Source organism: Phalacrocorax carbo, chromosome 16 (assembly GCF_963921805.1).
Source record: "Phalacrocorax carbo chromosome 16, bPhaCar2.1, whole genome shotgun sequence".
NCBI classification, from domain to species: Eukaryota; Metazoa; Chordata; class Aves; order Suliformes; family Phalacrocoracidae; genus Phalacrocorax; species Phalacrocorax carbo.
In genome coordinates this window covers 11,311,711-11,324,359 of record NC_087528.1, presented here as the reverse complement: position 1 = coordinate 11,324,359, position 12,649 = coordinate 11,311,711, and the positions used below count along the sequence as shown (strand labels likewise).

The 12,649-nt window shown below is 49.4% G+C and overlaps 1 protein-coding gene across 1 annotated transcript in view; it reads right to left on the bottom strand.

Annotated features, from left to right (window-relative positions):
• Nucleotides 1-1,390: 1,390 nt before the first annotated feature.
• Nucleotides 1,391-12,649, bottom strand: part of LOC104044555 (protoheme IX farnesyltransferase, mitochondrial) — a 108,594-nt gene continuing 97,335 nt past the window's right edge. Inside the window, exon 7 of the mRNA XM_064467269.1 lies at nt 1,391-3,719. Within this exon, the coding sequence (XP_064323339.1) occupies nt 3,277-3,719 (443 nt within the window). The 3' untranslated portion in view covers nt 1,391-3,276. The remainder of the gene's footprint in view (nt 3,720-12,649) is intronic.

The following is a 12,649-nucleotide window of genomic DNA, read 5'->3' as shown; positions in this document are numbered from 1 at the left end:
GGTACAGGCTTCTGGTGGTGCAAAGTTGCCTGTTCTAACAGCAACGTAAGAGCTACAGCTGGAGGGACACAGCATGTTGCTGCTGTGTTTTTCACTACCACACGAATAGCAGGTATTCTCCAGCAGGACCAGTTCATGGGGAGATCCGGAGTAACCAGGAGAGCAGGATGGCAAACAACCTATATTCAAGTTCTCCAAACGGGACAAGGGAAAAACCGCTGCAATTCTACGCAGGAAGCGCCGTTTCAGATTCAGAGCGCCGTGCAAAGCCTGATGCTCGCGCAGCCCACGACTGAGATGCAGGAAGCCCACGTCTAACTGCAAGCACTGCCCCGGCTGGGCAAAGCGATCACAGCAAGACACTCTCACGCACCTCACCTGCCTCTTTTCCTGCAGCATTTCGGCAGCAACGTCAGCAGCGCTGGAGTGGGGATGGCGACGCTAATCCTCCACCTTTGGATGAGGGCAGACAGTTCAGTATTTTTTTAAATTCATTTCCATAGTGGCAGGAGGAATATGGAAAAGGACACCTGAGAGCACCTACTGTACTGCCTGTCTGTGACCAAGATTTCAGATTGGCAACGTTTTTATCAAAGCACATGCAACAGCAAAATTCCTAAAGGCAGTACAACGGCAGTAGATGACTTCATCCGTACCCGACACACGGCCATTCTGGAACACAGCAGAGAACACCTTCTAGGTGAAAACATCTCTTCTTTTTATTAAATAAGGTATTTCTTACCTTTAAATCCCAGATCTACTCATTCTAAAACCATGCTCTCTCTCCAGGCTGGACCAACTGGGTGTGGAGATGTTGGTGCAACTCTGTGACCTGCGTTTGCAGACGCTCAGTGATGATTATAAAGCTCCTGGCTGGCCCTAAAACCCGGGAATGTCACACATTTTGGCCCGAGAAATGAAGATGACCTCATCGAAACTGAACCACAGGCATCTCCTTGGGACCTTTAATCAGAACGGCGTTTGCCAGGGCAGCACCCCACACTTGCAGGCCATCCTGAAGCCTGGCTCTATAATGACTTAGGAGGAAACCACAGCCCTCCTGCTTCAGCACCTCTTTCTGCCTCTGAGAGCAAAATCCGTGGGTTTTGTGAGCCAGCCGCTCTTTTCAGGTTCCTCTCCCAGCTAAAGGTTGACCAAATTCTTTGGGTTTGCACAAACCCTTTCCACTCACACGCAACTCAGTTTTAGGGTGCCTTTTGCACAATAAACCTGTATTTTGCAAGCTGTCCTTGCTCTTGCAGCGACCAAGGGGAATATTGTTGCTGCGAGAAATGCCACAAAACTATCAAGTACCTTAGCAATTCACTGAACTGTACCAGAGTTTCAATCATAAGTGATTTGTTTAAGACAGATTTTGAGCATTCATCTCTTATTGTGTACAGTACGCACTTTATTGCAGAGAAGACTGGATGCATTTTTGAAACAAACTCAGGAGTTGCACAGTTTCCAGACATTTCTACAAAGTGTTGCCCACAGTAACTCGAGTACAGCGGAGTCCGTCAGACAAACGGTAAGAGGGAACTCAATCCTGTCATCTGCAATCACTTGAGAGAGTCAGAAAATCTTGCAACTGACTATTTAAGACCATGTACAACAGGTGGCTCCGCTCCTGCGAGCACCTCCGCCAGCAGAACAGAGGTTAACCGTGTCACTCCTGATTTACACCAGTGTAACTGAGACCAGAAGTCGGGCTTGTATCATGAAAGCAGCCAGTGAAGATTTTATGTCAGTGTGATACGCACGTGGTGGCAGATTTGTGACGTTTCCTGAAGGGCTTTATTCGGGATCAGATTAGAGACAGTGTCTCCCATTTCAGGTATTACTGTGTCTTTGGATCGATGCACAACTGTGCTGCCCAGTCCCTCTCCACATGGGAAAGAAATCTTGGCATGAAAACACATCAAGTCATAACAGGCACTAACTACCACAATAAACTACAGCACAGTCTTTGTCTACCCGGGACGCTGCTGCGCTTGGAAGCACCCCAGCGGGTCACGGGCAGCCCCAGGTAGGCTGAGGGTTAGCCACAGCCCCGCGGTGGGATCACAAGCGCATCAGACTGTGGCCAGAAATGTTCTTCAGCGTATCAGTTAACAAAGATAATGCATTTTCCTAGTGACCCCATCCACCATAATTGCTTCTGAGAGACACAGGCTGCGATTTGAATGTTATAATATTAGATAAAAACCCCCAACTTTTTTTTTTTTTCTGTAAAACGTGCTTCCTCACCACTTACATACCCCAAGTGAGGCCCTCTTTCTGAGCCACCACGGTGTGATACTAAATATCACCCAAACTCTTGACGCAAGTCCAGGGCTCGTCCGAGGACAACCGAGACTGAATGGGCTGGCACAAGACATCAGCACTGAAAAGCCTTAAAACTACCAGACTCTGAGATCTGGTTCTCACCTCCTACAGCTTTTCAGAGCTTCACTGACATAAACAGTACTGGCAGTTTTTACCAGCTGAAGATGTGACACGCAGGGCTCAAACTCTAATGATCTAAAACCACAGGGGAGTCAGAAATTCCCCGCGATGGATGTACAGCAGAATGGCTCAGACTGTGTTCAAGGGTACGTGCTACAGAAGAGCTGTTCATCTGGAGGTTGTTTTGTGTTTAAATGCCAACGCGTGGTGTGCTGAAAGACAGTTTTCTTTACTCCTTTAGCACTGTGCCACTGTAGGAAAGCTAAAAATCTCCTGGGGTGAATGGGAACCTTGGGAAAAGTAACTGATTGAAGAAAGCCTCAGAAACTGAAGGCTTCTGTGTGATATCAGAGCGGTGATGGCACAGATCAAGACAAGAAGAGTTCACCCATCCCACCATGTGCCTCACAGCTTAATTTGGAAAGGATGCTTGGGGAGCAGGGGTGATAAATCATTCATCTGTCGCTTCCTGACGGCTTCGCCAAGGCTGCCAGTGCTGGCGGTTAGAAAGTGTGCGCATGTGACTCGCTAACTGAAAACCTATCCACGAGATGAGAGAGCACGACTGGTGGAGACTTTGGAAGGCCATCTCCAAGTGATGTGCTTCTGGCATAGGCTAAATTTCAATCCATGGTGAGTGAGTGAGCCTGAGGCCCATGAGTGCTTTAAGCTCTCGCATCGCCTCCCTTTCAGAAGAAAACAGGAAATTATCGCATGAAGTGGTTGCTAGGCACAAATGATTCGTCTTCAAACAAATCCCCACAGGTTTCCCCCTTGTAATTACTAAAATACACTACCTGATGTGTTGCGAGGACAAGTAATTGACATTTAAGGCAATCTAATCTCCATAGCCCTCCCATGATTTCCACCGAGCAGATCGCCTTTGTCTTCCTTCTCTAGGAACGATTTCTTGCACGTGAACATGACAAGCAGCAGCATTGGCAAATGCCACAGACTGCAGAAGAAGAGCTTCCTGGAGCTGCTGCGGTCTGCATCCCTGTAGAACCGAAAGCCGAGGTAGGAGATGTAGAGGTTAATAGGGAGTGAAATGACGGGGAAAGTCCACGTGGTGATGTCGAGAACAGGAGCCGCCGTTGAGAGTCCGATTAAGGCCAGGCAGTGACGCAGAGCCACCCGCCTGCACAGCCCTGGGTGGGTGACGGACATCATACAGTATCCTCCCCGGGAGTAATCTTCCCGCAGACCCCAGCTCAGGGCGTTGAAGTGAGGGAACTGCCAGGAATAGAGGATTCCTCCCAACAGCAATGCACCTGCAGCGGGAGAGAGAGGAGGATACATGCGTTAGAGGGCTGCTGCAAGAAGTGCTACATGAAGACCTCTGCAGCTTGGGGCTGCATCTGCGGAAGAGCAGCGCTGCACACCCGTTAGGCTGTGCAGAGGACAAGGCGTGCTCTGTAACACGAGGCACGCTCTGTTTTTAACGGCATTTACGTAGGGTTGCGCACGGTGCTTCTTTTGTTTTTGGAGCACTTAATTTGAAAAGCATTTCAGCAAGTCACTTCCTCCTAACGAACCATCGCTAATTGGTTTCTGCACCAATTCAGTCTCTACCTGAGGGAAGACTGATGGAAATGAAGCAAAGTTGGGCAAGAGTCTGTTTTCCCGGTACCCTCTCGCTTCCACTCCCGGTTTCCCGAGTCGGTGCATCCAGAAGAGTCTCACAATGACCAGGAACAGGAAGCCCTGCTCAGTGACAGCAGAAAAGGAGGATAAGCTGCCTCCTCCTGAGAACAGGGAAAATACCAGCACGCCGGTAGCCTGGAGCACGGCTGAGCTCTCCGTTTGCCCATTGCCTGAAGAGAGGGAATTGCTGATGGCACGGGAGCGCCCTGATCACGGACCTCGGGCAGGCGGCAGAGCCGAAGCTGCTAATGAGGTGACAGAGGATGGAGAATGTTTCGCTCCTTCCAACCAATTGTAGGAACTTCTAAGTAGTTTCATCGAGTAACTCTACTCCCACCAATCAGCTACTTTTACATTTTAAAAGGAGCTACGGCAGCACTGCATTTTTCACAGCTATCCTAGGGACATGGTACAGGGCTTATCGAGGCAGAAGCGGCTTATATGCTGATTTCAGCACGCTTCAAGGAGGCCTTCAGACTAAACTCCCTTCATTAATTTTGTTTGAAGACACAAAAAATCCCCCAAGGCTGTTGCACATTATGAGCATTCCTGGATTTTCCTTTTGTTTCCCCAGCTCCCAAACACTCTGCTCCAGCATTAACGCTTTCTTTGCATCTCCCTGCCTCCATGAGCTCGTTCTCTACGGAAACCACTTGGCAGTCGGAGCCGTGAGCCTATCGGTTTCTTAACGACTTGATAGAAACAGGAACAGCAACACTTACCTGCACGCAGGTTAATACATTTAAATTCTTTCCCAAACGCTCGCTTCTTTCCCAGCGCCTGCCTGGGCTCTAACAAAGACCAACTCACGGACTCCTTTGAACTGCTTCATGGTTGATGTCTTCTCTCCATCTGTTCTGGCTGTACGTTCCTTGGGGCTGTGCATGTCTCGTTCTTGTCTTAAAAAGCACACCTTACGCTGGCGTTGTCACGCGAATAGTAATAACCTAGGTTTGCAAAAGAGCCTTTTTTTTTGCCCTACCTTATCAGCCAGCGAAGGAACAGCCCATTAGACTCAGTGCAGGTTTCCAGTTGCTTATAAGATCCCGTAGTGGTATAAAAGACCCATCTCATCACTTTTTAAAATGAGTAACAAACGCTCCATTAGGTCAGCACATGCCTCTGAAGGCTGATTACACTAAGGATGGAGATAGACGCTCACATATTGGGCACGGAGCGTTCAGAACGACATTGCCTGCTACAAATTACAGGTGGTTTCCTGGACTATGGCCCAAAACTTTTTCAAATCCTGCCATTCGATCTTTCTAAAGCCAACTTTCAGGGCATGGATGCTTAGCCCCTTCTGTGAATCGGAACCTTTTAACATGGTTCAAAATGGTGCACCCCCAAATTACAGTGAATTTCAGAAAATCAAGGCAACAAAAGTAATTTTGGCCCTAACAAAACAGGATTTGATTCGGTTCTGCTGACACCCAAGGGAGCGGCTCTACTGAAATAAAGTGAAATAAAACCAATTCAAGGAGCGGTACTCCCTACACCCAGAGAAACAACGGGGAAAATGTTCATGCAATGTGTCATTCTTTGATTTTTCTCCTATTCTTGTAAAACGTATTACCAGAGGGCGAGATCCTGAATTGGATAAATTTGAGAGAGGAATATTTTTCAAGTTTCACATCAGAAGTGCTCTTTCAAAACTTAGGGAAAGGTAAGCTACAATTATCCATCAGCCAAGGAGACCTAAGCAGATGGAGCCGGGGCTGAGATTCGGAGGCAGAGGCTGTCCCTGCTTCCCACGGCTACGGACCAGCCGGCTTTTCATCTGGCATGTGCTGCGTCCCTGTTTCGGCTGTAACACGGGCTTTGCTCATTCAATTGTTCAAACGTTGTGTGCAGCCAAGCTCAAAACACACCCTAAACCTCAACACACAAAAACCTTTAACAGTTCTCTAACTATAACACCATTAAAGAAAAAAAAAAAAAGGCATCTGGAGAAACTTTTAAACACAAACAGACCAACTAAACTACTTGAGGCTGGATTCCCATTTACAAAGCTCTGGTTTTTACATGCAAGCTTTTGGAATTTAATTACTTTGATTACATTACAACCATTGAGATAATTGATATTTTACAGAGAAGCTGAACAGTAAAACAATTTAATAGCCCATTATGAGGATTTTAACTGACCCGATCTTTTTGTTAGTTTCCCATGTGCTTTGGACATCCTGTAATTTCCTCTGCCCAGGCTGAGACTGTCAGGTTGTCAGAGATTTTTAAGTGTCACGTAAGACTGATGACTTGCAAAGCACAGCGCACGGTACAGTACAATTCAGCATCAAATGAGCCCACAGTAGGAATCCTGTCAAGCCCAGAGCAGACACTGTAATACTCATTAATTACTAGATGAATGTTAACTGTGTCATAATTAGGTCAGCAGTGTTGTTAAGCAATATTACAGCGAGACTAGCTCTGGAGACTAACCTGGTCCAAAATAGCGCAGAGTCTGCTCTGCCGCTTCTGTGCAGTTCCCCACGGTTTGGGAACTCAGTTTAATCAATGCAAATCCCCTTTTTCTCTACGGAGTTTATAATTAAGTGAGGGCCAGGCGAGGCCGTTCACGACTGTAACGCATGGCGATGGCACGGAGTTTGCAAAAGCAAAGCCGGCCGTCGGAGCAGAGCCGCGCGCCTGCCATGGCAATGGGGGACAGCCAGCACCCAGGGACACCGCAGCCCTCGGGGACCTCGGCTCCTCCGCAGCACGTGGAAAGCCTGAGCGCAGGCAGATCGATCGAGATTCGAATGAGATCTCTCAGCTTTTCCACAAGCATTTATGAATTCCCTGACCACAAGTAGCCAGCTCGTGGATATCCCAAACTCTTTGGCCTTTTTTAGCCCAATTTTTAATAGGTGCAAGTTTAGCCCATTTGTGACCATTTCCAAGCTCTTCCCTTGTCAAGGTGTGAGAACCTGGGGAAGCTGCGAGCAGATGCTTAAGACATCCTGACAACTTGGCAGACGAGTCCTGTTTGATTTTGGAAAAAAACAAAGTCTATTTAGGCAAACAGGACCCAGGTCTCCAGGATCACAGACTCACAGAGTGGTGGGGGCTGGAAGGGCCCTCTGGAGCTCACCCCGTCCCACCCCTGCTGGAGCAGGCACCCCCAGAGCAGGGGCACAGGGCCGCGTCCAGGCGGGGGGTGAATGTCCCCAGGGAAGGGACCCCACAGCCTCTCTGGGCAGCCTGTGCCCCTGCTCTGGCACCCGCACAGGGAAGGGGTTTGTCCTCACGTTCAGGTGGAACCTCCCGTGTTCCAGCTTGTGCCCCAGGTCCATTCTCACACTCTTGTGTGCAAAATAGATGCACAAAATTTTCTTGTTGAGTTCCTACTGTTTAATCGCTTGATACTAGCTTAAATCATCTCAAAAGTCACAGGACTGCAAAGAACCAGGCAGGTCCTACAGTATCCACACAGTTAAAGATAAATAACAGGTTTTACTGTTCATCATGAATTTTAAGGTTAAGCTATTATTTCTTTTCTTAAATTATTTTAGAAGTATTTAAATAGTAATATATCTTTTTAATAAACAAGAACAAGCTGAGATTTTTATTTTATTTTAATATCTAAGATAAAACCAAAATGTCAACTGGTACTGAAGAAGGCAGAAAATGGTTCTTTCTGTAAATATATTTTTATCTAGTGAAATACTGAAGCTTTATAAATTGCACTTTTCCTAAAACAAACGAGACACTAAATTCCACAGTAATTCAGAAACTACTTGGCAAGACGTTTTAAGGTTCAAGAAATTTGGGTAAGACTTGGAAATAATTGTGAGATGACACTTTCAAAAGCAACCAATGATTCCAGGCTTGCAAACCGCAGTAGCGGGTAGCCTAATTTTCAGAATTACAACTGCAAGAAGCACCCCCCCTCTGAAGTTATGCTCTTCATGGTGTCAAGAGGGCCATGAGGTACCTCTAAACTTTGATTAAAATTTCACACTTTATTCCTTTTAAAGCAATTTATGATGACCTCATTTGCGGGATGGCCCAAATCTCAGGCGAAGAGCAACGTCAGCGCCTGAACCCACAGAGTCGCGGCCTCTCTTCTAAGAGGAGCATCTAAAAGCAGAAAACTGGAAGATAGTTTTTAGGGCGTAAGCCCTTGCAGGGCGCGACCTCTGACCACTGGCTAACACATGGAGAGCAGGGCAATCAGGTAGCGACAGCTTCTCATCCTGTTCACCCTGGGCTTGCGCCGGGATCAGTGACCCAGGGACTGCCTAGTGTGAGTCCCTCAAGCCCTGTAAGTCTGTACATCACCTGCTCAAGAAAGTGGGCACACTCAGCCGCTGCGCTAACAGTGCCAACAGAAATCATGCCGGTAGCATCGTTCTGAGCAAACCATCTCATCCGTGTAAAGCAACCCGAGGACTGCAAACCTATTTTCTCATCTGCTGAAGGGGAGAAGTATTGTTTGGATCCTGCTTGACTGTCTCATGCTGAGGATGCCACTCTCTTAGGCAGCGATTTGAAATATGCCTCTTTCATGCTGGCAATACCTTTCATCATCAAAGAGCTTTATACATCGTACAGTTGGCACACGGAGCAGTAGCGATGATTTCACCCACAGCTGAGTTATTTCAGCTGTCTGCCTTAAACAAAGCACAACAGTTCGGGATGATCCGATTGAAACTCGCAGAAAAACTTCCAAAGGCAAGTCCTTCCAGGGCAGAAGAGGACTTGAGCTCCAAGAGGGCACAGGCTGGAGCACAGCACGTGTTGGTGGGAGCACCAGCCTCTGGGGCAGGGCCAGCTGGAGCCCAACCAGCCCGGGCAGGCAGATGAACGTGGGCCTGTCTGCCCAAGCCGAGGCAAACATGTCCAAGGTTATCTACAGAGACTGCTGTGCCAACATCACCATGCTCCTGAAAACACACTGGAGATGAACAACTTATTCTTTCTTCTCATCCTTCTCGTTGTTCTTTAGGCAACACACAGTGCCGTCCCTCTAGTGCCCTGCGAACCTCTGGTATCACTTTCAAGCTCTCGACAGGACAAACACCTTAATCAATAAAAGAAGAAAAATAAGGAAGGGGGAGCTGATCTGTAGCATCAATTCAAGAACAGACTTGCTCCTTCTGTCTTTGCTTTGGTGCTGCATATGTATGACTGGGAAGTGGCCAACCAGGCATTAAAATAAACATGGAATGGTTAAAATATCAGCTCCGAAACAGATGTTGAAATCTTACTGCATTTCCCAAAGCTGGTGTTTACTGCCTTGGCAACCTAAGAATGCTGTTTTGCTTAAAGCACAATTTTAGTAATTCTTCTGCCTTGAATAATGTGAAGGAATTTTAAAATTATTTCCAGACCTTGGTAGCTCCCTGACTTATTAGAGGAAAGCACCGGCCTTTTGTCTCTAGGAAACTGGTATGAGTTTGGCTGCTGTCAGGAGGGGAAGGCTTTGGTAGTCTAAGCTCAGCCTTTTAATGGATCGTAGTCAGGAAACAACCACACACCGTTTTACTTGATAGCACACAACTGGCTCTCCTCCCTTAAAAGATGTTGAACAAATTACTCCTCTCTAATCCAGACAAGGTAGATTAGAGCTCAGGGACTTGACTTGGTCCAGCTGTATCCACCTGCTCGCGAGCAACCGTGCTGCCTCAGACCGCATTTTTCACCTTTCCTACAGGAAATTTAACATAACCAGTCCAAAACTCTTCCCTGTGGTCCTGCGTGATTTTTACAGGACGTTATGCTCGCAGGAGACATACTGGCTACATCCCCAGTATTTTCTATCTTCTCTTTTGTGCTCATTCGCAACTAGTTTAACACGGTCGTCTTCCCCGGAGATTTCTAGTTATGTAGCAATTACGGGGGTAAAGAAGGATTTTGAGGTCTCGTCTAAGCCTTGTTGCCCACTGCAGATTCAATGTAATATTGAACGCCCAAAGGATTATTTGGGGGAGTTGGTACAAGTACTCAGAGTGGTTTGGAGAGTCACGTCCGTAACACGGCTGTAGCATCCTGGTATGTAAGGACTGGTTTATTAAGCTGGCGGTGGGTGGCATTGTCTGTATGTGAAGGAGAGTTGGGAGGTACAATAATTACTGCCTTTCCTTCAGCTTGTTTTGGTGATGGAAAATGACTATTAAGGTAAATCAATTGGTCTCTGATTGCAAGTGTTCAAGATACTGCCACGATACAATTGCTCCCAAGGAAAAATGTTACCTATTTAATTTTTCCCATTGCTTTTGGAAGTAGAAAAGAGATTAGCGCTACAAAACTTACATTTAATTTCTGATTATGAAGCCTTCTCAAATACAAAGGGAAATCTGGGAATTATCTAGTCATGAACCTTAACCAGACCGATACAATTCCCCTCTATTTCACCACTGCGGCATTTCCTCCATTAGCACCGCAGCAAGACAACAACCGGCACTTCTGCTTCCACTGGAAAACAAAAGCAGATGCTGCTGCTTGTGTCAGACGCCACGTGAGCGGCTAAGCAGCCTTGAGAAGGAAAAAAGGAAAAGTATCGCTTCTAAAGCTTTGTACAAGGTCTCTGGGCTGCAAACAATGGTCCCGGCTGTCAGTGCGGGCACGCACAGCCCCGTGCACGGCCCTGATTGCGCGCCTTCAAGGTTACACAGTCATGTAAACGAAGGGCGCGGAGGAAAGCACTGGGAAACTCAAAAGCTTCATGGTCGTGGGTTTCAATAGCTGTTTCTTTTGAAGGGTGGCACAAAAGGCTTGTGGAACAGGAGCGTCTCGGGCCGCGATAGACTTCTCTGCTGCAGCACATAAAGGGAAGGGGATGTTGGTCATGTGTACGGCTTCCCTGCAGAACAAAAGGACGATCCTCGGTGTCCGCCGCAAATGGGGGATGAAGTTGGCAGTGGGGTTTTTCACCTCGAGGGAGCGTTCCTGGCCATTGCCTTTAACAGGAGGAAACCAGATGTCCTCAGGTACGCTCGCCATGTGGAGAAAAGCTGCATGCATATGGATACACACAGGCATGCACGCTTTCTGTATGACACACATCAGGTTATTACACCCGAAAGCCTCAGAGGGAAACACCTTTCATTACACGGGCAAGGTTGAGAAAAACAACGCTGTACGTAATCCCTCTTAGCTAACCCCAGCAACAGATGCCATAAAAAAAGTGAGCCTGTTGGGTAAGATGAAAACACGGTCTTTGCTAGGACCATTCGCTATGTGCAAATAAGTTTAGGAAGTATCTGTCAAAGGACCAGACTCAGCAGAGGGATGCAAACCTGCAGAGCCACACAGGGGCTCCTCATCAACTGCCTCCTCCAGGCTCCCTGGGGGCTCCCACGTAGCCCAAGGGTGGGAGTCCCTGCTGCAGCCCCTGTTGGGCTCCTCCTGCGGGTGTTGTGTCACACAGCCGGGGCACCGGGGCTTGTCCTGCGGGTGTTGTGTCACACAGCCGGGGCACCGGGGCTTCTCCTGCGGGTGTTGTGTCACACACCCAGGGCATCGAGGCTTCTCCTGCGGGTGTTGTGTCACACAGCCGGGGCACCGGGGCTCCTCCTGCGGGTGTTGTGTCACACACCCGGGGCACCGGGGCTTCTTCTGCGGGTGTTGTGTCACACACCCGGGGCACCGGGGCTTCTTCTGCGGGTGTTGTGTCACACACCCGGGGCACCGGGGCTCCTCCTGCGGGTGTTGTGTCACACACCCGGGGCACCGGGGCTCCTCCTGCGGGTGTTGTGTCACACACCTGGGGCACCGGGGCTCCTCCTGCGGGTGTTGTGTCACACACCCAGGGCATCGAGGCTTCTCCTGCGGGTGTTGTGTCACACAGCCGGGGCATCGAGGCTCCTCCTGCGGGTGTTGTGTCACACACCCGGGGCACCGGGGCTTCTTCTGCGGGTGTTGTGTCACACAGCCGGGGCACCGGGGCTCCTCCCGCGGGTGTTGTGTCACACACCCGGGGCATCGAGGCTCCTCCTGCGGGTGTTGTGTCACACAGCCGGGGCATCGAGGCTCCTCCTGCGGGTGTTGTGTCACACACCCGGGGCACCGGGGCTTCTTCTGCGGGTGTTGTGTCACACAGCCGGGGCACCGGGGCTCCTCCTGCGGGTGTTGTGTCACACACCCGGGGCATCGAGGCTTCTCCCGTGGGTGTTGTGTCACACACCCGGGGCACCGGGGCTTCTCCTGCGGGTGTTGTGTCACACAGCCGGGGCACCGGGGCTTCTCCTGCGGGTGTTGTGTCACACACCCAGGGCATCGAGGCTTCTCCTGCGGGTGTTGTGTCACACAGCCGGGGCACCGGGGCTTCTCCTGAGGGTGTTGTGTCACACAGCCGGGGCACCGGGGCTTCTCCTGCGGGTGTTGTGTCACACACCCGGGGCACCGGGGCTTCTCCTGAGGGTGTTGTGTCACACACCCGGGGCACCGGGGCTTCTCCTGAGGGTGTTGTGTCACACAGCCGGGGCACCGGGGCTTGTCCTGCGGGTGTTGTGTCACACAGCCGGGGCACCGGGGCTTCTCCTGCGGGTGTTGTGTCACACAGCCGGGGCATCGGGTCTTCTCCTGCGGGTGTTGTGTCACACAGCCGGGGCAC